A 25,953-nucleotide genomic window follows, 5' to 3' on the forward strand; every position below is an offset into this window, starting at 1 on the left:
ATTGTATCACAAAAAAGGGGATACAATAGTGATATGTTGTTTTTTTACGAGACAAATGTTACTTGATTGACGTATATATACACATAACCATTGCACTATTGTCTCTGCAGTTTACATAACTACTGACAGAAAATTCATCTCTCTTAAATATACTCTAGTTTCATGGATTATGTACGATGTCTTTTTAAGTATACGATATGTTCAAACATTATATGGCTGGATAGATTCATACAATTACAAAAATAGATCACGTCCAATCTATCTTATCAGCAAGGTATAGTCAAATATGAAAATAATATTGTCCTTGATATGTTCTTCAATTAAAAAGAAAGTTTCAAATGCATTGTTTCTTACACGTAGAGGAATTTTTAAAATGATCAGGCTGATTAGTAATATTTACTGTATATAGTGTATCACAGATTATAATTTTTTTGATAAGACTATTTATCAAATCCAAGTAATTTTAGCAAAATACTTTTTACTATTTTATTACTAAATTAAAGCAAATTTTATTATTAAAACTTTGTAATTATTTTTATTTTCTTTACTTTCATGTGAAGAGTTGATACATTACCATGTGATTAACATTTTTGAGCTTCTCAAACTGTTTTAAATGTTCTGATATATCACAGCAAACACAACATTGAAAATTCATATTTTTACAATTAAATATTTGCACTAATATATAAAAAAAAACATGTAATTCATATTTTTACAATTAAATATTTGCACTAATATATAAAAAAACATGTTATATGGACTCTTTTTTAAATTTTGCATGTTATCAAAATACATTAACATTTTTAAAAAAATTCAAATAAAAATTTAATTTATCTTTTTTTTATTTTTGCTAACAATTAGAAGTTTTAATTATAAATTTAAAAAAGCCAATAATGAAGGGATAATAATTTTTTTTTCATAGAATATATTAATTAACTTAATTTGTATTTATGTACATAAATGAAATATCTATATGGTATTTAAATTTGCAAACATAACTTCAAGAAACAACTAATACAGATTTCAATAAATAGTTTTTTTTCATATATGTATGATGTATTCTTCTGGTTTGGTGCTAAAAAGTGTGTTCTGGAAGAAAAAAATAATAAACATAAACATATAGTTATTAAAATTAGTTAAAAGATTTAAGCCATCATTTGATTTAATGCAAGTAACATTCAATAAAAAAAGAATTTATAACTTAATAAAAAACGAATATTTGTACCATTTAAGAAATTAATAATTAAGTATAAAAACCAATCAACCTAGAGCAGGTTTTTTGACATTTTCTTATACTATGTCCCATGTAATCCTAAAAATACCAACCTTATTTTTAATATTCAAAAAGTGTACTATTAACTGAATAAAGTCCAGTCTAGATGACAATTTGTTCTATACATAAAAATTTCCAAAATAATCAGATTTTTCTTCTGTGGGAATAAAAACTCACATTAGGAAACATTGATTTAGAAAGAGAGTTTGAAATAGGAAAACTTAACAATAGAAATTAAATTTTTCTTAGCATAAATTAGAAATACATTATTTTAAATATTAATTTAAAAGAAGAAAATACACATATTTCACTTATATATACACATATTTCACTGTTTCTGTTCTCAAAATTAATGAATATTTTAATGAAGTCACTGATCTGATAAACTGTCAAGAGTTGAAAAAAATAATTCAATAAAAACACAAAAGGTAACTTTTTACTAAATAAATCAATTTGCACCATTTTTTAAACAATTGCAAGTTAAATAACAAAAATATTAAACTTCCTTAACTTCTTAATCTATATATACAGTTCATTCAAATACAATTGATAATAATACTATGAAAAAGGTATAAAATTTAAATTTATTGACATTGATTTAATAAAAGCTCAGTAATTAAAGCTGAAATATAGTTGAACATTTTTTTAACAAAAAATATTCTTCTGCTCATTACATTAACTGTTTAAAATTAATTTGTTATTTAATAATTTTGACATTTAATAACTATCGCTCTTATAATGAATTCATTTTTTATGGCATATATTGCTTTAATTTATTTTTCTCTAGTTGCCAGTTTCACAGATTACTTACACTAGTAAACTTAGGAAAAATTATGGCTACCAGTTTATTTAGTTTTGTAATCAATTATACTTTGAATGAACTTTAAAAGACAATTAACATACCTACATCAGTAACAATTCTGGGTGGTTTCATCATTTCAGTTTCTACAGGAATATTTGGGCTTGCTCTAGAACCTGAATTAGATCCATGTTCACTGCCACTGTTGCTAGGACTCAGTTTCTTATTCAACATCGAAACTCCCATAGTTGGTAAAGTTGGCGACCTGAGGTCAATAAGTGGCACCTCTTCTCCATTTTCGGATGTGACAGAGGGAAACTTAATAGTAAACTGTGGCTTGATTTGTGTTTCAACATAATAATAACAGCTACCAGAAGAAGATATAGTGCTTCCAGAAGAATTACTGCTTAGGCTGCTGCTACTACTGTAGCCAAGACTATCACTTATTGAATTGCTAGTGCAATTCAATGCTGTTGTAAATGATTCATCCCCATTTATGCAAGTTTCATCAATAATTTTAGGTGATATTCCATCAGAATCGTCTTCCGCAATGACAGAATCGCAAAATTCCGAGTCTGTTTGGGAAGATGATGACTTCTTAATTGCTGGATAAACTTCACTGGGTGGCTTTGGAATGTTTATCAATAAAGAAGATATAGCTGGTTGCACATTTTTATCAAATATAGTTCCAGGACCATTAATCTCAGAACTGATTTTATCTGTTTGTATTTGGTTTTGCTCATTTTTTGAAGCATTTATCTGTCTGAATGCTGAATTAGTAACCTGATCTGCATTTAAAGTATTTTCTTTTATTGGACAAAACATATTTTCTCTCACAAAATTAGGGTTCGGTCGAGCAAGAGCAATGTTTTCCGGAGCATTATCGGATAAAAAATGGTTCCTATCTTTGCTTGGTATACCTCGTTCCAGCTCCTTCTCAGCTGGGTAGAGATAACTTTTTTCTTCTTGCTGAAAGACATCACCAGAATCACAATTCTTGTCATGAGGTTTTTGGAAAGGAATAGTTTCATACAAATGATCTCTTTCAATACATTCATCAGGATGCTCACTACACCTACCATTTTCAGTTACATTCCCACTGCTGCTTCTACTAACCAATTGAGAGGTATACAGATTGTGTATTTCTTGACTAGTAGCAGATTTGAAAACATTATTTACTGTCCTAGATGGCAAACAGCCTGAAGGTGGTAAATCTACAGGATGTTCATGTACAGGTTTCTCTGGAGCAGATGTACCTAAATTGTATTGATGAGCTTGAAGTTTGGTTGGTACATGCATTTGTTGAAAATGTTCCGATTGTAAGCGGCTGTTTATTTCACAATTACCATTTTGATAATGCATAGGGTTATGAGGCATTTTAACAGGAGGATATTGAGGAGGCATATTATGTGGAGTGTTGTGATAAGCATTCTGTGTTTGCATATGATTCATCTGTAAAGCATGATACATCCGCATGGCAAGCTCATCAATAATAGCTTTGTCAGTTGCATTCATTGGTCCACGGTAGCCTCTATTTGCTTGAGTTTGTAGGAACTGCTGTCTTTGGCTCAACATATTATACATTTCAGCAACTTGCTTTACAAATGTTGAATCAGTATCATTACCCATGTATGGTAAATTTTGAGGAGGATTTTGTTGCCTGACAGCAGATACATGTGCATTGCTAAGTTCTGCGTATATTTCATACTCATCTGAACTACTGTCATCTTCAGATGACATGGCAATATTGTTAAAGCTTAACGATCTACCAGAAGGAGAATAATATGCAGCTGAGGATATTTTTGAATTGCGCATTAATGTTGAGGAATCTTGATTAGCCGCTTTTGACATTTGTCGAGCTCTTTGGTAATGAAGATTATTACGAGTAGGCTGAGAAGTTGCATGTGGAAGTTGTTTTTGGCTATTTAATGTGTTTCTGTTGGATTTACCTTTAAGTGAAACAATTTTACTTTCGTGCATTTCACAAGGATATTGTGGAATTTTAGCGTAATTGATGGATTTTGGGTGAATGTAACTGTCAGTAATTTTGGAGCTTTGTTTGTGGCTTATTATTCCTCCATTAACATCAGAAGGTAATTTTGAATTCTTCACAGGAATTGGTATGTTATTGTTTAAACCTGCAAATGACAGAATATTAAAATACCTCATTAAATAAGTAGTATCATAAATCAATAAATTTTTTTAAAATATAAAAACATACATGTAGCAAATTCTTTTTGTTTAAAAAATCATTTAATTATCATTTAAATTTGTCATTTTTTAAATTTAATTAAAATAGTGTAATGCACAGCATTCATTTTTAATCAAAATTTTAAGATATTAGTAATTACATCTATTTCACATTTTTATACATATTTTCGTTATTATTTTTGAAACATCATTAAAAATTAAAAACTCATACTCCTTTCCCACAATTCTATTTGAAAAATGGTGCAGCAAAAATAGTTTGAAAACAAAAAAGTCACACTAAACAGCATTTACTTCAACGCAATTACTTCATTAAAAATGCTACCAGAAAAAATTAAAAGGATTTTAAGAGTATGATTCTCAATAAACGCAAAATAACGTTTTTTTTTTTTTTTACTTGTCTTAATATACTCAAAATAAATATAATTTTCAAAAATTAATCAATTTGATCACTAATACTCACACAAAATTAAATACATACATAATAAATCTTTTTGGTTACATGTAATTTTAGCCAAAATGAACATTTACTTGAAAATATTCTTTTAAAATTCATTATATTAATTAATAAATTTAGTGGCTATCACATTAAAACATTTTAGAAGCGTAATACTTACCAATTTATTTTTAAATAGCTAGAAAAAAAAGCGGAGAAAAAGTCGGTTCATTATGAAATACAAATTTAAAACTCGATATTGGGTTATTTTATTGGCTTTATAATTATAACTCTTGAAAGCAGTAAAAGCAATCTAACAAGCATTAAGATGTAATAATTTAATAGACTACAACAAATATGGATTGTGAAAATAAACTAACTTAAAACAATGTTTATTATTTCAAGAGCACATGAGTCCTATTGCTAAATTTAAGTTTAAGGTTTTAACTAATGATTCTTTTAAATTAATGTAAGTCAGTTTTTAAAAAATGTAAGTCTGTAAATAATGTTTTTTTTTTTTTTAAAGTTATCTCAAAACTATACAAAAGTCTGAAAATCAATAAAGAATCATAGAAATTAATATGATGCACAAATATCTTTCATAAAAGCCATAAAACTATTGCAAGAAAAATATTTTTATTTTAAAATTTAGACAACAAAAAAATGCATCTAGATGAATTTGAGTAATATTTTAAAAGATTTCATAAAAGTTCAACGAAATCTAAGCCATGGCAAAGCATATTCACCATAATTAATTTTTTCAGGTATAAGCTAAGGAAATTTTAATCAGGTCTGACACAGAAATATAATAGTTATAAATTAAAGCCATGAATGATAAATGTATTAAAGTTAGTTTTTCTAAAACAAGACAATTACCTGGTTTCTTGAATTGATTCGGATTTCTCTTTGGCGGAGGATTCTAAAATAGAAAAGGAATAAAGGGATGGGGATTAAACTATAAAACAAAAATCATAAAAACAACAAAATAAACTTGGGGTTTAAGTGAAAACTAAAAAACATAAATAGGTGAACTTAAAACCAAGTGTAAATTTTGAAAACTGAATATTTTAATTACCTGTTTGGGAGAGGTAATAGGAGGAGCATCATTCTGGCTACTGTTTACCCTATTAAAAGAAGATTGAGTTAAATATATTAAGCGCAACAGAATATAACACTGAACATAGTTTATAATTAAAATTTAATGAAAGCAAATTCATGTTTATGAAAAAAATCCACAAAATATGATTTTTTTACACAATTTTAATATGTTAATATGGGTTAATGGTATTTGTGAATTACAACTACTTATTATAACTAATACTTGAAACTGTGCAGGTTTTCAGAAATTTTACTATGAATTCCACTACAATATTAACAGCTACCTTCCCTAAAGGGCACTCTTTGTTAGTCTCAAAGCAGATTGTTCCAGTTTCCGTCGACTGACAGGCTATTATCGCTTAGTGAATTTCATGAATGTGCCCTTGTTAATAAAAGTATTCAATTTTTATACTTTTATTCTTGACTCCTCTTTAAAATAAATTAAGTGATTATTACAGCACATATTTCTAAAATTAAGTTACTAATGTTTAGATTTTAAAAGGATTTGAGGAAATTGAAAAGAATTTGAGGAACATTTTTTTTTCTGATGCACGAGATTTTTTTAACAGACTTTAGATACTTTTTGTAAAATTTCAAATCTGCAATTGGCTTCGCTCTCCAAGCTACAGTTTTCTTTTTTTAAAATGACATTTTTAAGCAATTACTTTGTTGAAAGGTACAAGTTTAAATTTGTTACAACAATAAATGCTACAACAAACTTTTAATGGAGTTAAATCATCAGAATTAAAATTGATAGAAACCCATGTCTGAAAATATTTTCATATGAATCTAGTGGCGCATTCTTATTGTGAACTTTTTCTTTAAGGGCTTTTGAACTAGAGGATGTTAGAGAAACAGCCATAAAGGGCTATGTATAACTACATTTCCTGTCAAGGGTGGTGATGTGCCCTAACTCTATAAAAATTTGTCACAACATTTATGCAGCCCCCTGTTATATATAATGCTTTAAAACTCATACATTTTGACAAAAAATAAACTAAAAAGGTCATTTTTAAAAAAAATTGAAGCTTTAGCAGCAAATCTTATTTCAGATTTGAAATCCTCACACCCGAATTACGCAAAATTAAGTATTTGTATAACTGCAACAAAAATTTTGTTCCCCAGTGTAATTTATGCATTTTTTTTTTAAATTGTTATACTTGTTAAATGGCAAAATGTTATTACTTTCTTTGAATAGGAACAATAGGTTTTCCACTATTATTTTATTCCTTTCTACTATTGGAACACCTCTTTATCACACACATTATTTAAGTTTCAAAGAGGAAATACGCTTTTTTTTTTCTTGAACATACTCATGATACATAAACCACTATTAATATAATGGTTTAAATAAACAAAAATAGTTGTTAAATAAACATATTTAAACCACCATTAATATAATCCACAAAAATTATATCTTTTTAAATTTTATATCAAAAAGAAATAAATAGAATTTTTTTTTAAATAATCTTTAAAAAGGCTACATATAAAATACTTGATATAAGCAAGAGGAACAAAAATCACCATAACTATTACAAAAATCTTTTTTTTTAAAAACATATTTAACAAATTAACAATTAACCCTGAACTTAGTACAAAAAAGTAAAGAGGGTGGTTGTTTTCTCGTGAAACAAACTGCTTTTCCTCAATGTTATTAAGTTTTTAAAATTCTTCAACAGGCTCATGCTTATTACTGGAATATGAACATCTATATACAGCAATTTGTAAGAAACATATTTAAGAAATTTTAGATAATGCATTAAAATTAATATAATTTATTAATATAAAACATTTAAATTATAAAAAAAACTGAATATCAGAGCTATCTAAATGTTTAGAAACAATTCAGAACATAGAAAGAAGTAAAAAAAAATAAGCATGCATAGTAAGAATTGCAATAAAAAATTTTTGTCTCATTATATCAGACTTAATGCAACATAAATAACACAAACAATAATTAGTTTCAGACACAGAATTCAACTAACATTCACAGCATTAAATTCTAAATTAACAACTGATTTATTTCATTACCTTTCACTAAAAGCTTTTGAATTGGCAGATTTCTTTAAGCTGCGTAGCTGGAAATAAAGAGGAAAAAAAATTATAGTAAAATAAATTAAATCAAAATAAAAAGAAAGAACTTTTAAAAATATAGAATTCACCAACTGAGAGTTTGCAAGGTCTAAAGACCAAACTACAGAAAGATTTCTTCTTGTCAAAGTCTTATCACAAATTTAAACAGTTGCAACTGTTTTGTAATTTTGGCAACAATAAAAAAGTAGCCAAAATTAAGAAACAATAATTCCTAAGAATATAACTGCAATGTAGTATAAGGTGTCAGACAGATTATTGTCAAGTAATGATAATTTGTAGAATATATTAGGATGACTTTATTAAAAAAAATACACTTGCTTTTTCTAATAAGAATTTATCATGTAAGAATTCATCATGTTTTTAGAAATGAAGCAACAAAATTTATTAACTGTCATGAGTGTGAATGCATGCAAAAGATAAGTCAATTTTCCAATATCTATCAAAATAGTGGTTATTTTTTAACTGAATAAATATTTTCTTCTGTTAGCTACTACTCGATTTTTGAAAAGAAAAAAAAAATTTTTTGCTCGATGTGAAAACAGTCTTGTTTCGGATAAGAAGAATTCCCAAGACGTTTATGTCGTGTTAAATCGATTTTTGAAAAGAAAAAAAAATTTTTTTGCTCGATGTGAAAACAGTCTTGTTTCGGATAAGAAGAATTCACAAGACGTTTATGTCGTGTTAAATCGATTTTTGAAAAGAAAAAAAAATTTTTTTGCTCGATGTGAAAACAGTCTTGTTTCGGATAAGAAGAATTCACAAGACGTTTATGTCGTGTTAAATCGATTTTTGAAAAGAAAAAAAAATTTTTTTGCTCGATGTGAAAACAGTCTTGTTTCGGATAAGAAGAATTCACAAGACGTTTATGTCGTGTTAAATCTACACAGGTTCTGGAACCATGGAAAAATTTTGCATCTTAAATGACAATGAATTCTTAAAAAAACGGTATTCATCCTTTTTTAGCAGTATTCAAATTTCCAATTACAATAAATCTTCAATTGTTTCTATCAATTTACCTCTGACAAAGAGGGTCTTCCTTCTCGGAATGGGAATTGGAAGAGATTGCCAGCAGCTTTCTTGAGCTTTGGTGAGCCACTTAGAAGTTTTGGACTTTTTGGAGAACCACCATCTTTAGGTGTTGGTGAAGAGCAAGTCTGAGAATTTGAATCTGGACTAAACAATGTAAGTGCATGCTGTAGCAATCCCCCTTAAACAAAAGATATCAAAAAGATATAACAACAAAAATATCAATGCAAAAACTCAAACACCACAGATGCTAACACAAAATTAGCATTTAATGTACATAGAGAATACAGTTTTATACTATTTAAATAATTCAAAGGTACAGTAATTTTTAAAAAATGCATAAAAAAATGAAGAAATATGAGTTATGATTTTAAACTGATTTTAAATAACAGAAAGTGTGATGTTTCATGATAACAAGAATATTTTATTAACAGCTTGATTTTGAAATACAAATATACTTTTTTTCTTTTTATCATTCGCAAATCACAATAAGAAAGATAATAGCAAACTATCATGTTTCATGATTATCAAACTATCATGAAGTTTAATTTGATTTTGGTCTATTTGTTATGTGTTGTTCATTAAAAATAAACTAAATTAGAGCAAACTGCTGAATTTATTGCAATTTTTTAGAATTCAAATATAGCTTAAACATACATAAATTGTATGTTTAAAAAATAATTGGAAAGCTTACTCTAATTTTGAGCAGGTTTCAATATTTATAAAATTAAATATTTATATAATATTACGTGAAAATAAGACACAATATGATATACAAAATGTAATCACATTAATAAATAATGTTTATATAGTATACAAAGAGAACAGGTGTAAAATTGTATTAAAAAATCACATTACTGACTTTTTAACTGAAATTTGTAAGCCTACATTTTCTTTTGATATCAGAAAATAAATAATTTAGAAATTAAAATAAGACATTTTTTATTAAAAAAAATACTTAAACAAAATTTAGGTTTGCCTAAAATGAAGTAAAAATTTACCTTCAGGTTTCTTCTTCTGACGATTTACCCAATCAGCAAATTTTTGTTTTGGACTTTGACTACCAGATGGCGGAACTTCTGGAACAGTATTAGCGTCATTCTGGGATTGAGTCACCACTCGTAGAGGAGGCTTGGGTGGTGCACAACTAGGACCATTTGGTTGCACCGCTACTGCAACACCAGCTCTAGCAACAGTCTCAGAATTTTTCAAAGCTTCTTGTCGCTTCAGGTGACCAGTCATAAACTTTTCTTGAGGTGGGCGTAAGAATGTACTTGTGGCAGATTTTGAGTCCTTGTCATTACTTGTTTGGGGGGTATTTTCAGGCAGCTGGATATTATCTTTCTCATCAGGCCCACTACAACTTTGTGTTTCCCTTTTAAAGACATTATCTTCAATGTCAATGGTTTTATTAGGATCATACGATATTGTGCGTAGAACTGATTCCTTGCGCTTGGAGTTATTTCCAATCAGCTCTTCTAAACTCACAGGTGGTTGTAATGCAGTTGGAGACACACCAGTAACAGTTGCTCTTCTTCGTAATCTACTACGAGGCTTATTTGTTGCCAATAATCTTTCTTTTTCTGATGCGAGGGTACCGTTTACTTCTGATACACTATTAGACTCTCCCCTAAAAAAATATAAGAAGAAATTATTTTAATATGTTTACTCATGAAATAAAACTTGACGTTAACTAAATCTTCTAAATCATTTTTCATAAGGAAATATAAATTACTGAATAATAAAAATTATATCAAAATAGAAACACATCAGGGTATAATAATATGTTTAATGCATGAAACGTTAATTTTTTCAGCCAAATACAATGGTTTGCAGAAGTATAGGAAAACTGAGAAATAAAGTAATGTATACAGTCAATTTTTAAGTAAAAATTTTAAAATTAAGTAAAATATTCATTCACTCAACTCTTGTGTAAATAATATATGTGTAAATGATTTAATGTAAATAATGTTGATGATGTAAATAATATATCATGTGTAAATACATAAAACATCTGAACTATTTAATGAGTCAAAAATGTCTAATAGGGTAGACATATCCAAGATTTGCAAAGTGCTATTTATATCAAAGGTGCAATAAAAGCATTTGTTATATTTTTAAAAATAAACACATTAATTAAAAGCAAACTATTTTCAAAATATAAAGTAAGAAATTAAAGACATTTTTATGCTAAAAAACATTGAAATGATTTATTACCTGTTTCCAGGAGACTTAGGACAAAGTTCACGTATATCTTTTCTGCTGAATTTAAATTTTCGAAATGCTGTTTTCTTAGAAGGTATTCTATATGGCCATAATGTAATAACCTATAAAATATAAAAGATTGCTCATGCTAAATAAAAAGCTAGATATTGAATTAAATGAATTCATAGGAAAATATTTCTTGACAATTTTATTAACCCTTTCATGCACATATGAGGATTTATATAGTATAAATCATTTGAGGATATATATAGAAATAGATATATTTGCTTCATAATGTTATTCAGTTTTGCATTAATGATGTAATTTGAATGTAGTCCTTATTTGGGAAGCACAACAGATGGCAAGTCGTTCAAGATAGTTAAAAGAATATGATCTCTTTGGAAATCAATGGAGGATTCAAGAAAGAAGTGAAAAATTTATATTTTATCTTGGAAAATATATAACATTACTGGTAATATGGTTGATTTACATGAAAGTTGCAACTTTTGCTCTTATAAAAAATTTTTAAAAAAAATTTTAATTATGTAAATTAGATCTAACATTAGTCAGAAATATTTCACGAAAAAAATATTTCTTAAAAATTGGTTTACATTTTTTTCAGGGTATTTGTGCCAAAAATTTGAGATTTTTCACCAAAAAAATAATGAAACACAAGATGAATGGGGGCAGCACATTTTAAAGAATGAGTATCTGTTTAAAAAAAATAATAATGAGTATCTGTTTCATAATAATGTTCTTTCAATCAAGCAAGATGATACTCCTTCAAAAATAAGTTAAAAAACAATATTCTTCACCAAAAAAAAACTTTTATTTGTTTCGCATAAGAGAACACAAAACGTACTATTCAAAACTACTTTAGACATCAAATGATAGCAAATAAATCTTTAAATATTTTATAATTATAATAAATAATAATATATAAATCTATAAATATTTAAAGAAAAATTTATAGATAGATTTTTTAATTACCTGCCCAAGAACATTTGGATGTCTAGGTCGCTTTTTGAGGGTTAAATGAACTTCTGATGGATGTTCTTTCATAGAACAGATGATGTTCTTAACCTGCCAGCCAACCTTTAAAAAGATAGAAAGTTTAAGCCATTATAGCCATTATTATATCAAATACTAATATTACTTCAACGACACTAAAAAATGAAAATAGAACATCAGATGATGTGACTAGAAACAAAGTTTAAGACTTTGCACACTTGCTAAAAAAAATTTTATTTCTAAAACTTTACAAGCTAGCTTTGTAAATAATGAAAGTCAAATTAGATTACCCGAGCATAAAAACTAAAACATTGAGTACAAATGAAAAACTAAACTATTTTTAATTTCGCATCGTGAAAAGGATCGTAGAAATAAAAATACGCTAATAATTTGATTAAATATATTACAAAATGAAATGTTACTTACAACAGTTTGATAGTTCACTTGAATAATTTCATCTCCTTCTTCAACTTTGCCAGATCTGTAAGCAGGACTCTGAAATACATAAACAAAAAAATTTAACATTACAAAAGAAAAGAAAACAAGACTCAAAAATTTAATTTGCCTCAGTTATTTACAACTGTGTTATGTGCATGAAAATATTATAGAAAATGTAGGAAAGCGCAAAGTATGGAGTAATTACACAAATGCAGCCCATTCTTCATCAAAAACTGAAAATGCTTAATCATTCCATTCAAATTAAAAGTGTTGCCTGGAATTTCATTCATGAAATGTGTAAGTGCCAGGAATGCATGTAACACTACTAGAAAACCATTAGTAGAATCTGCATATGTTATTTACAACTGTGTTATGTGCATGAAAATATTATAATACATTATATAGTTTACTCAATTAATAGACATAGTAAAATTCTTAGCAAAAACTATACCTTTAACTATTTTGTTTATTTTAAAATAATATTACATTAAAAATGTAATTATCTATTTTTAATTTTATAAAGGATAAATGCAACTTTTCATTTCTTAATATGCTGGCTCCTAAAAAATTTTGCAGACCTGTTATTAAATTATTATTAAATAACAGGTCTGCAAAATTTCTGTGTTATTAAATTGTATATATTTTATCTTGTATTTTTTTAACACTTAAGAAAAACTAATGATTGATGCATTATCGTAATAATTATAAGTCTACTACTCATGAAAATAACTGTAAACTATAAAATAACTGTAAACTATAAAGAATATACATAACATACATGAAAATAATACACATACATGAAAATAACTGTAAACTCTAAAGGCTCTTCTTTTTACTACTAAAAGTGACCAAATATAATATGACATAGATATTTAATTTATAAAAGCATTACAGATGTAAAAATATATCAACAAAATTTTAAAAAGCAAAAATACCTGAAATTTTATGCTTTCAATGATGTGTATTCCAGTGTAAAGAGAGTTGATATGAATCCCCTGCAACAGATAGAATCCAAATTTAAATTAGAAAAACACAAGTTAGAAAACAAAGTTAAACTTTTTTTCTTCACTTACCACATCATCATCAACTTTTCGCTTTATTTTTGCTACTTCCAAGGATGCTGGTTGAATGATTAGTGAATCATTAAAGTCTTGAACAATTTTATCACTTTGTTCTGTAAGTTTTGAGCACTGTAAATAAAATTATATTTATTTTCTTTTTCAAGTCTTTATTTCCATTAAATACAATATGAGCACTAAAAAAAATCTGTAGTTTAGAATATTAATGTATATTAAAACCAATAAATATTTAATATTATATCTATAAAAATATATTTAAAAAAAAATTCACATTTTTAATTTCTTTTCTTTGATTTTTTTTTTCTGATTAAATCTTATGTATTTATAACTATGCAATATCTAAATCTTACTTGTACATCTTTGTATAAGTCTTAAGTAATATTTAAAAATTTTATTATTAAAAATGAACAACAGTTTTAGCATAATTGAAATTACATAAAGATTTTTTTAGCAAACGGAAAAAAAAAACCTTTCAGCAATAAAACAGTTTAAAATAACTGCCTACTTTCAAGATCTTTTTCTCTGTGTAATAAAATTTAACCACATTGATTATTATTTAACCACAATAGAATAAAAAAGCTATATTTTCTGAATATTGAAGAGGAAATTTTGTCAAAACCACTTTTTAAAAAAACAGTTCTCTATTTTCATGAAATGGAAAACAATTTCTTAAAATTAATTGAGTTTCTCAGTCAATGACATATTTTTTCCTTGTGGTTGCTAAGGAACAAATTTGTCTAAACGATAAGATGAAGCATCTGCACAACTCGCTTAAAAATGATTTATAATAGTCACTAAATATAAATATCAGGTATGAACACAAAATATTTAAAATGATAGAAAAATTATTAAAAATAAGCATTAACTTCATGATAACTGTTAGTGAACTGATAGCATCATATTAACTATTTATTCTTTAAAACACCCATAAATATCAATATCACACTTTAAGATAAAATTAAGCTTTTTGACTGACATTCTAGACACAAATGAAAAAGACTAGACAACACAACACAAAGCAAGCTAATATAATTAGTGCTACATTAAACATGATAAATAACATTGATATGAATGACCGATATTAATAATTTTTAGGGATATGTTATCAGGTGAATATACTCACAATTTCTTTGATTGTTCCATGAGGATTTTCAGCAAATTGATCTCTTTGAGCAGTTGAGGCCAGCTCAATGCTCAGTTTCAAAATAATTTTTCGAACTTCAACATAACTATCTTGTCCAACAAAAGGATACCTGGAAAAAATGCTAACCATTAAAACCTTTAAAAATATGATTAATTAATTACACTGTGAAAAAAGAAAAATCATTACCTGTCTAACCAAGAAATTAAAGATTTGACTAGATTGATTAAATCTGAAACTGCAGAAAGAGTTTCAACAGATACTCTCTCCTTCTTCCCAGTGTTAGCATAATCTTGGCACACTCGTTTCAAATCATTGAAGAGACTCTGAGCTTTGCAACCCAACTTAAGAGCTAAGGATTGTAATGTCTCTGATGTTAGATTATAATGCTGAAAAGATTATAAAAAGAAATAAATTAAGCTAAACCAAAATCACAAAAGTTTTCAAGAGAGTATAAGAGATACAGGGGCCATATTTGCAATTAAATACAGCAAAATAGAAAGCATCATCATAAAGTGTCGAATTAAAAGAAACTTTTTTTCTCAAAATTCCAAAAAACACTACCTTTACAAGAAATCCTAGATTAAATTGACCTGTGCTAGACATAAATTATCTCATAAAACTAGGATATTTTATAACAATAAATGTAAAACTGTGTTTTAAAGAATAATAAGTTATAATTACTATGTATGTAACATTAGTAATGAAACTTTTTTCTCAAAATTCCAAAAACAGGAGCTTTACAAAAAATCCTAGATTGAATTGACTTGTGCACAATGAATAATCTCATTAAACTAGAATATTTTATAACAATAAATGTAAACCTGTGTTTTAAAGAATAATAAGTTATAATTACTAAGTATGTAACATTAGTAATGAAGAAATCAAATAACTTTTACATTTAAATGGTAAGAATGATTTATAAAAATAAGATAGAAAAAAGATTTTGAAAGAAGAAAAAATTATTAAAAAATGTTAAAAATATTCAAATTTAAAAATTTTTAAACTTGATAATAAATATTGCAAAAAAAAATTCTTTTTATCTTTATGTCATTAACATATAAAGAGAAAAATCAATATTTGTTTAAACTTACCAATTGCCTAAGTTGTTCAACTGCTTCTAAAACTAACTCTTGATGACCAATCTTGGTCATATTCAAATTAGCTAGGTCATCTTTGGCTAGTGTCAACAGCTGACAACCATTGACTTTTTTATTAACGAAGAATTGAGTATATGGTTGGATCTCATCTTCAAGACCTAAAAAAACATTGCAACAATTAGAAAAAAATAATTTATCCGAAAAACAGAATAGCACACTTAACTTATTCTTGTAAGGAAAAAAATTTTATCATCGAAATAATTATGACTCTTCAACTTAAAAGACATGCTTTAATAAGTGAGGGTGCTCAACCCAATACTTGCTATCACTGGCCTACTACCAGAACTGGTTGACTAGCAATCTGAACCCACTACACTTGCACTTAACACTTACTTCATGGAACCACTGATGACTTTCATATGAATGCACAAATATTTTATTTTTATTTAAAATTACATCATATTAAAAAGTAATTTTACAATGTGTGTAAAGTAATAAAAACTTCATTGAACAATAAATTAATTTCTTCCGAGAGACAAAAATAAATAAACTTTTGATTAGACACATAAAAGAGATGTACTACCTTTTTTTTTCTTTAGTGGGCCACAAAAACTAAAAAATGCATGTTGTGGGCCAACATGAGAAAAACAAATTGCAATCATAAAAATGTAAGATGTATGAAAGTAACATAGATATAAGTAGTAGGCGTGTAAAATTTGTAAACAATTGCATTTTCCTCCAAGTACTGAACTCATAGCCAGCCATATATAAAAGTTAAATTTTTTTAGGCTCAAAAAAAAAGACATATATTTTTTTTATTAAATTTTTTCTTATTAATAGTTTTTTATGCATATTTGAAATTGTTCAAGGGCCAAGTTATAAACTTCGGGTGTCAAATTTAGCCTTCAAGCAATAGGTTGCACATAATTGATCTATAATAAAGGTTCTTCTCTTAAGTAGTGCTCTTTACAACAATATGGAAACAACAGCAAACAAAGGCCATACTCAAGAGGAAAGAGACAGGAAAATTGGGATTGCTGAGTGCTAAGTTGAAATTTCTTACAAGTTACGCTTTTAATTAATTTTCATTAAAAAGAAAATCGTTGAATATTCCCTTTATACATAAAAAGAGTAATAATGATATTAGTTTTCAGAAGAAATAAGCACTAATGACACAGGTGGAAGTTTTTAGTAAGTTGATGAAAATAAATACTCCAACTACAGCAGTGTAAACTATAATTTTAAAAAAACGGCTTTCTCAAAAATTTTATAAAATAAGACTTTTTGCTTCTGAATTTTTTTGTCCTTGACTTCCAAATTACTAAAACAAGAAAAATTAGTAAAAACATTTATCCCATCTTATAAATGAGAGAAGATTCCAAAATTGTTGAGGCATACTACAGAAAGTTGAAATGACTTCTTGTACATGGAGTATTAAAGAATATAATCAAACTAATAAATAAATTGTAACTGAGTAAGAGTAAGTTTGAAAGTAACTTGTCATTTTATTGTAGTTGTTGCCAATTTAACCTCACGTGAATCAAATAAGAAAATAATTTTTAATCATTCCAATTTTTTATTTTATTTCTTTTTTTATTATTAAGGAGGGGAAAAAATTCTTTTTTAGCCTTTCAAAAGAAAAAAAATAGTTGTAATTATACAACAACAAAACTTTAATTAAAAACATTCTGCTTGTAAACTTAAAATATCATCAAATAATAAAAACATGCCCTTCAGTAAAGGAAATGAAAATATCCATAATTAAATATAAAAAGTATATTGAAGACGACATATTGTGTTTTTTTTTTTCTTAACAAAATCATAGGATGCGTTTCTTCTCAAAATATTATGAAATAAACTCACTATACTAATTAAAAATAAATGGATGAAGGCAGAGAATAGAAGTTGGGTTTTTTTTTAATATGATAAATATACCAATCTAGTCCCAGAACGAGAACAATTACAATTTAAAACTAAAAGAATCATCTAAATAAAAATAAATGCATAAATTTTTAGCCAATTAAAGTCAATGTAGCTTGTTATGTCTTAAGTTGTGACTCATTGTCATTATGATATATTTTAACTAAGTATCATTATTTTATTTTTTGTGAGTGTGTTTTAGCAATAGATATCTGTTTTTATTCCAATTAATTAAAAAATCTCCATTGATTCAGAAAAAAGTCTTGTTTCTTATTCCAACATTTAGAATGTACAGTAGGGAACCGATTATCCGGAACGATCGGGACCATCGCTATTCCGGATAACTGATTTTTCCGGTTTTCGGAATCGCTACAAAAAACCGTTTTTTAATTGTTAAACCCAACTAAAAAATAAAAAAAAATTTGGAAATAATCTTAAAAAGAGGAAAAAACGATGAAGTAATACACTAATGATTATTTCCAAAATGATGGTAAAGTGAACATCTTTCAAAAAAGAAAGAAAAATCCTAAAATCTTATGAAGAAAAAAAATTTTTTTTTAAAAAAATAGCGGGAAAATGTCGAATTTTGTTCCGGTTTTTTGTTCCGGTTTTCTGATTTCCGGATAACGGGTTCTGTACTGTATAATATTTGAATTATGTCCAATTACATTCAAATTGTTATAAAGAAATATTCTAAAGAGAGATTCTTTTAAAAAATATATATATTACAGCTACAAGAGTAAATTTGATGCTTCTTTTGTGTCTCTTTATTGCTACTTCTTAGAAAATTCATAAAGAAGGCTATACCTATAATTAATAATCAAGACCATACTCAAAAAGGAGGAAGATACCAAAAATTGTCAGCGGGTCCAGAAAATTTACTTGCAAAAAATATATGTGTAATTGTTTCTTAAAAAAATTCTTTATATTTTCACAAAAACTACAATTTTTAAAAAATAGTCTACAAAACTATAGTCCAAAATCCAAAGACCTTTTTCACTTCAAAGAAGGACCTGTATAGCCTATGTCCAGCTTTATAAATAACACAAACTTATAAACATTAACTTGTTTTGTTTAAAGGAGGAGAAACAGATAACATAATTGATTGACATATTTAAGATACATAAATTATTGATATCAATTTCTATCCAATAAAATTGGAAAAATTATAAACTTCAAACAGTGTAGTAAAAACTCTTTGGTTATAGAAAAAGTAAGGAGGGGAAATTAATCCTTACTTTCTTTTTATTATATCTCAGTTGATGGTTATAAAATGGTATTTGCTCGTAATTTATCATTATTTACAGTCTAAGTATTATATAATTCATATTAGATGATTTATTTGCACCATAAGATGATTAAAAGAATAATAAATTAATAAATTAAAAAATATATTTAGAATCTAAAAAAACCTTCACGGCATAATAAAGGCTCTTTAGCATTAAAATTATTCTTAATATTTAAATTCTCAATTCAAATTAATTCTTACGCTCTCAATTTGTTGATGGATTTCATATATATGGTTGTTCATAATTTAATATTATTACATGCAGTATTACAAAATAATTTATATGAAGTAATTTATTTCAGGGTTCGTTGATTTAAATCAGCTTGATTTAAATCACCATTTAAATCATGATTTAAATCAAATTATTTTTTAAAAAAAATCATTGATTTAAATCAACTAATTTTTTTTATCGATATATATATTGATTTTAAAAGTTAAAAAACAGTGTTTTAAATTTTTGATACTTTTATTATTTTCTTTTTTCTTAGTATTAAAATTTAATTTAAATAAATTGCTGCATTAATTAATTTTAGTTAACAAAATTACACTTAATATGTACATATATATGTTTCTCTTCCTTGGTGTGTATTAAATTCCAACACATTTGAAATTACATTTTTAAAAATCTTTTGATTCTTGAGATTGAAAGTACAGATTAAAGTAAACATTTAATGCTGTCTTAATACAGACTTGCATAGCTGTAGAAAGTAATTAATAAACATGAATTTTTTTCAAAAAATAATCCAAATAATGTTAATAAAATTCTACCTTTTGAATGAAAAAGCGTGAATTAAAATCTACATCATATTTTATTGGTGGAAAATGTATATTTCTGAAGCTTGAGGTTATATTAAAAAGAAATTACCCTAATATGCCAAAAACAGAAAGAAAAAAAAAAGGGCTGATGAATTCAGATGTTTTTTTTCCTAATATAGTGTCATTCTTCCCTTTCAAAGTCTTTCAAAGTCTGTTTGATGCAGTAGGATTATGAACTGGTATTTTTTTCTCATAATATTTTTACAGTATCTTTGACATTATCTGATTTTCTATAAAGAAATTTTGTGAAAAAAAATTCCAATGAGTACATAGATTTTCTAATTTTTTTTTAAGCTTAACTTATCTATTTTGATATAGAATTAAAAATGAATATTTTAATGTAAAAATATATAGATTAAATATTTATTTATTTTTTGATGAATGACTACATTTATGAACACAATCTGCTTCATTTATTTTGCCATTTTAAAAATCAAGAGGAAAAAAAAAATCACTATTTTAAATTAAAGTTATAGTTTGCTAACTGAAACTTTGTTTTAATAGTTAAAGTACAGGGGTCTGTCTAAGCCAAATTTAATACCGTTTACTGGTACCTTTACGAATTCAACTTTAGGAAAAATGATAGAATAATCACACAAAATACTTTTTCTTAAAATTTTATTTTTTTGTTTCGTAAGAAACGATAAATCCATATTTTTACTATATTTGTGTTGATTCTATAATATAATTTTTAATTTTCACAAAATAGGTACATCTGAGAAAAACCCAGACAGACCCCTGAAGTATTCTTTAAATTCTCTATTTCATCCAGTCTTTAAATTTTAATCATGCATTTGTTTCAAAATGGTTGCTATGCATTCAAAGCCATGTATTATAATGAAAAATTATTTTAGTTAGAGCTTCTAAAATATTGTTACAATATAGTTTTAATATTAAGTTAATTTGATTAAACATTTATAATTTTTTTAATCATAAATTAAAGTTCTTACAGTGAATTTAAATAAAAATCAAAAAAATCTGATTTAAATCAAAAAAGTCCGATTTAAATCAAAAAAATCTGATTTTTTTAAAAAAATAAAAAAAATCACGAACCCTGATTTATTTCCATAATAAACTTGTTACGCAATTATTAAATTAAAAATAAACTTTAAAATTAATTAGAAAAAAACTAATTCAAATAAATTTGAAATGCTAATTTCAGACAGGCATTTTAATAGTTTATACATATTTGAATAATATTAACCTAAAGATGTTAATACATTACAACTTTTTCCTGAAAAAATGAAAGAGCACTCTCTCAAGTGTTTTCAGAATGTTTACTTACATTATTTCTGAAAAACTTGCATAATCAATAGTTACTAAATACAATGTTCTTACTAGAGTAGCATTTCTTTTGACATTTATGCTTATGTCAAAATCATTGACTCTTTTATTAAGAAAATCATCAGACAACTATATACGTATTTTTTAAGTGCAATGAGATCAACCTATGAACAATCTCTTAAGCTTTCGATGCTTTGTGAGAAATTTTATCTTATTACTAAGGCCCGGATTTTGATGACATTTGCATTATTTTGCATTTTTTGTCTTTTAGGGCATTTTTCTTTAAATTTTGGGGCGTATTTTGCATTTTAAGGCATTTTTTAAGTTTTTTCTTAATTTTTTCCAACTTTAATTATTTTTTATCAATTTTTATTATTACACTGGCTTTCAAACAATGAAAAAAATCTCTAGGATATTAAGAGGGGAAGCAACATCTTTTCAAATTGAAGAAGAATTGTCAGGAAGTGAGTATCAGTTTCAAGTATGCACCAATAATATCAGTAGACGTTGAAAGCTTCTCCAGGTATAAAAATTTACTTTCAGACAAGAGTTCGTTTACATTTCAAAATATCAAAAAACATTTAATAATCCAATGTAATTCTGATATTTAGTATTGTTATGAGATGGAGGTTTTGGTATTCATTAAAGTTTCTAAACAAAATGAAAATGTTTTGGAGAATATATATATATTTTGTTGTTATTTTAGGACATAAAAACATATTTTCCAAACTTTAATGAACATAGAACAATTATTGCATTGCTTTATATTTTTTTAAATGACTCATAATAATTTTAAAGAGTAAAACATTGTTTTAGTTCAATATTTTTACTTTATTTAAGTCATGTCATAAGGCATTTTTTGCACAATTTTTGCATTTTTAAGGGCATTTTTTGCACTTTTTAAGGGCATTTTTTGCACTTTTTAGGGCATTTTTTGCACTTTTTAAGGGCATTAGTTGAGATTTTTTAGGTCATTAAAATCCGGGCTCTACTTATTACCAATATTGAACAGAAGAGTAGGAAATCGGTTTTATTGTTTTTAATGTTACAATTTAATCTCTGTGTCTCTATTTATTTTAAATTTTAAACCCTCCAAAAAAAAAAAAAAAAAAAAAAAACTTCTAGATTAATCAACAAACAAGGAGAAAATTTATTTTCAGGAAAAACTTTATCTTTGAAACTAACACATATTTGTATTACACAGAGAAAAAATCTCAAGAGCTTGACATAGTTAATGTTACGGCAAGAGAACTTAAACCTAACCAGACTGGTTGGAAAGTAGATTGAGCTGTAATGAGTAAGTAACACACTTAGCAATAAAATTTAGTTTTAAGTAACTCATGGACAATTTTAGGGATACATGCTTCTTTTCAATATAAAATTCCTTATTGGGAATATGGTATTTTTCAGACAATTCCATAAAGAAATTGTTTGAAACTAATAAATTCCACTTATTACTAATAGTTAGAACAAATAAACATATGCAATAGAGGTACATTCGCAATCACTGCAATTCTAATGATTAGTTTGTTTTATATCACTTAACATTTGAGTTAGAGTTCAACTTGCATAATTCTTTCATGGTGTTGTAATTTTCACAAACATTTGAGTGCACAATACCTTTTTTTAATGAGATGCAAGCAGGAAAAATTCTTCATTTGAATAGTTTAAAACAAAATCAAGATTTTTTTTCTTTTTTAATATTTAAAAAATAATTTCTTGTTCATCTATTCTTAGCAAATCCAATTTTAATAGTTAACTTAGTAATTATCTTCATGGGATGAGTAAACATCTCTTATATGGCAGTCTGCTAAATGTATCTAATGTGATGTGAAAATCAAAAAGTCGAATTTTTGATGAAAATTTAGTTTATTGTTCCACTAATTTAAAAAAAAATATTTTTATATCCTTTAATTGAAAAATTTGAATTAAAAAATTTATAATTTTATTTTTAAATGCTTAAATTACTATATTAAAAAATATATACATTAGTGCTTTGATTATTTATTTATTTGCTTTATGGCTGTTTAAATCAATTTTTAAAAAATTGGAATGTTTTTAAATTGAATTGAACAATTGAAGAGCTTGATGAATGGGTATTAAAGTTAATTGATTTAAAGCAAAACTAAATTGCAAAACTGACTAAAATTATTTTTTTTAATTAATGAATTCTTAAATTAATGTTAAATTTTATTTTTCAAAATATGACTTTCGTTCTCATTTAATGCAATCACTGCAATAAATATTTAAAAAAAATAATAATATAAATTAAATAAGCTCACTTTTATAAAGTAGTTCAGAAAACACAATTTCTCTTTAGCAGCCTTTTGCAATTCGTCTTAAAATAAATTTTTAAATCAATTTACTGAAGATAGCTTTTATTTTTTAAGAAAATAAAAATTTTATTTTTACATAACTCAACAAAAAACTCACTTGCAAATATATTAATATATTTTCAGTGCAAGGTGATTTATGTTTAATATTGAAAAGAAGCATGTATCCCTAAAATTAGCAATATATATTATTGGCCATTATAGCGCATTCCAACCAGTCTGGTAATATGGTATTTTTGAAATATCAGGATAATGGACATGGGAAAATTGTTTACATACAATCTTAAGTTATATATATAATCTATATAACACATTGAGTGTTACATATCATCTAAATTGATGTAAATGCCTACTGATTAGATTTAATAATAGTTCATGTTAAAACATTGAATAAAACCTATGTTTTATTAAAATTATGATTCAGAACTTTAATTAAACAGGATTTTAAAGAAATTAATCAAAATTTTTCTAATGCTATCATAATAATTCTTAAAATGAGATGATTATTGCTAAAGTTCAAAAACTTAAGTAAGCACAGGGGGTTGCTGATTTTTGCTTACAAGGGAGGATTAAAAAACACTGAGAAGATGCTAACATAACATTTGAAAAGTTTCAAATTAGAAATTATGTTAAAAATTTAAAATTATTCATCAACAGTGAAGAAAAGCACTGTCTACAATGTACAAAATTACTAGTACTTTAAATTCCTAACATGAAAATATTGGTTTTAAAAGAAATATTAATGCTTTCATATTTCGAACTTTAATCTACTTCTCTGCATAGGTATGTTACTGAATGTTCCTAGATGTGTTTTCTGATTTCTTGAATGGCTTAAATAAAAATTTTACAATAAAAAAACTGATTTGAGATGAAGTCTCGTTTAATTGTCCACCAGACACCAATATTTTCACACCTGAAATAACTGATCAATCAAATAAATTAAAAGGTAAACCTTCGTGCTTTGTTGACTAAAGCAAAAAAACAACTTGATAAAAAAAAAAAACAAATGAAAATATTTTAATGATGTTTTTTGCTTTTATCCAATGATCTATGATTCACAATGATCTAATAGATTTAAAGTGTTTTTTATTTCTAATTATGAAACAAAGACATAATCTTACTGAAAGATTTTTTTTTTCCCTTTTAAGTATTCTTTGTAATAAATGCTTATTAGCTAATTTTTTCCTGCCATATTTTCTACAAAAATTTCCATACTTTTTAAAAATTTTTAACCCATTAAAAAAAATTTTAAACGAAATTATTATTTTTTTAATATATTAAAGGAAGATTATATGCCTTCTTTTTATATAACTTATAACACAAAACTGGTTCATAAGTGTTTTTAAATAAATAATAGAAATAAATACATAAAATTATAATGCATAAAAAAATTAAGACATTTTTCACATTTATTATTAAAATCGTTTTAAGATATTCCTGCACTGGGTGATATTGTTATGCCATAACATCCCTAAATCTGTTTTTGTGTTACGGTTGATGCTTTGATGTTCGCCGTGCGTCAGATTTACCTGTCATTATAATAATAATAGATGCTGTTTTATGTTTACATGCACGCAATATGCTATTTTATAACTCAATTTAGCCGATCTTTCACTTCAAATACGGGATGCTCCGGCTGGCACTTTACCCACCTGTAATTTGAATGAGTACGTTAATTAATGTTCATGTTGAATGAACATAACTCACCCCGTAGCCAGTCTACTACATGTTCAGGATTCCACTCGGCAACGTTAACGTAAGCCATTCTATGTTCATGTTTCAATCACAAACAATAATCCACATCCTTGTTACGAATCCGGATACTGTATCCAACAAGTGATGCACTTGTCGCTATCCTTTGCTCTTCGTTATCCACTGATTTTATCAACCACTGTTTACATCACAATAACACCGTTTCAGGAATTCCTATCCAAAATATCGATGAAGCCACTGAGAAAAAAATTTTCAACACACAAACACAAAAGATAAAAAGCACCTAATTTATTAAATAAAAAAATTAATTAGTTGCAAAAAAGATAAAAACCAAGCATCTACCTAAGCAGATTAGTGGTGCTTGCTAGAATTATGAAAAGTGCTGCGGAGAGATCATTGAATGAAACAGGTTGCTGTAAAATGGTGTTTCAATTTCTCGCCAAAAAGCCTTAAGCTAATCGCCAAGAGTAAGAAAGTTTCATTTTCTGTGTCACGCATTCGCTCTCTATCTTAATGACACAGAAAATTAAGAAAATATAAAAACAATTTAGAGGTTCTTTTTTAATTATAGTATTGTCTCGTGGGAAAGGTTGACAAATAGCCGACAGGTAATCAAAGGTAATAAAATACTGGTAACGATCTTTCTTATAAATGTTCTATTTCATTTATTGATCTGTCATGATTTTTTGAA

At 26.2% G+C, this 25,953-nt stretch overlaps 1 protein-coding gene across 2 annotated transcripts; it reads right to left on the reverse strand.

The window, feature by feature from the left end:
• Positions 1–835: 835 nt before the first annotated feature.
• LOC107451441 (uncharacterized) lies at positions 836–25,692 on the reverse strand. Of its 2 annotated transcripts, none has more exons than XM_043043818.3 (16): positions 25,257–25,692; positions 15,903–16,066; positions 14,998–15,197; positions 14,791–14,920; positions 13,662–13,778; positions 13,524–13,583; positions 12,577–12,645; positions 12,130–12,234; positions 11,152–11,261; positions 9,936–10,564; positions 8,925–9,115; positions 7,846–7,892; positions 5,792–5,840; positions 5,593–5,635; positions 2,181–4,210; positions 836–1,089 (listed from the first exon to the last, which is right to left on the reverse strand). In XM_043043818.3, exons 1-16 carry the CDS (start codon positions 25,312–25,314, stop codon positions 1,042–1,044), a joined length of 4,050 nt encoding a protein of 1,349 aa, XP_042899752.2. In that variant the 5' UTR covers positions 25,315–25,692; the 3' UTR covers positions 836–1,041. The 2 variants fall into 2 exon arrangements, with proteins under 2 accessions (XP_042899752.2, XP_042899753.2); XM_043043819.3 differs by having other exon boundaries at positions 2,177–4,210.
• Positions 25,693–25,953: the final 261 nt, after the last annotated feature.

Source organism: Parasteatoda tepidariorum, chromosome 5 (assembly GCF_982258835.1).
Source record: "Parasteatoda tepidariorum strain Cologne lab strain chromosome 5, Ptep-v5.0, whole genome shotgun sequence".
In the NCBI taxonomy this organism is placed as follows: Eukaryota; Metazoa; Arthropoda; class Arachnida; order Araneae; family Theridiidae; genus Parasteatoda; species Parasteatoda tepidariorum.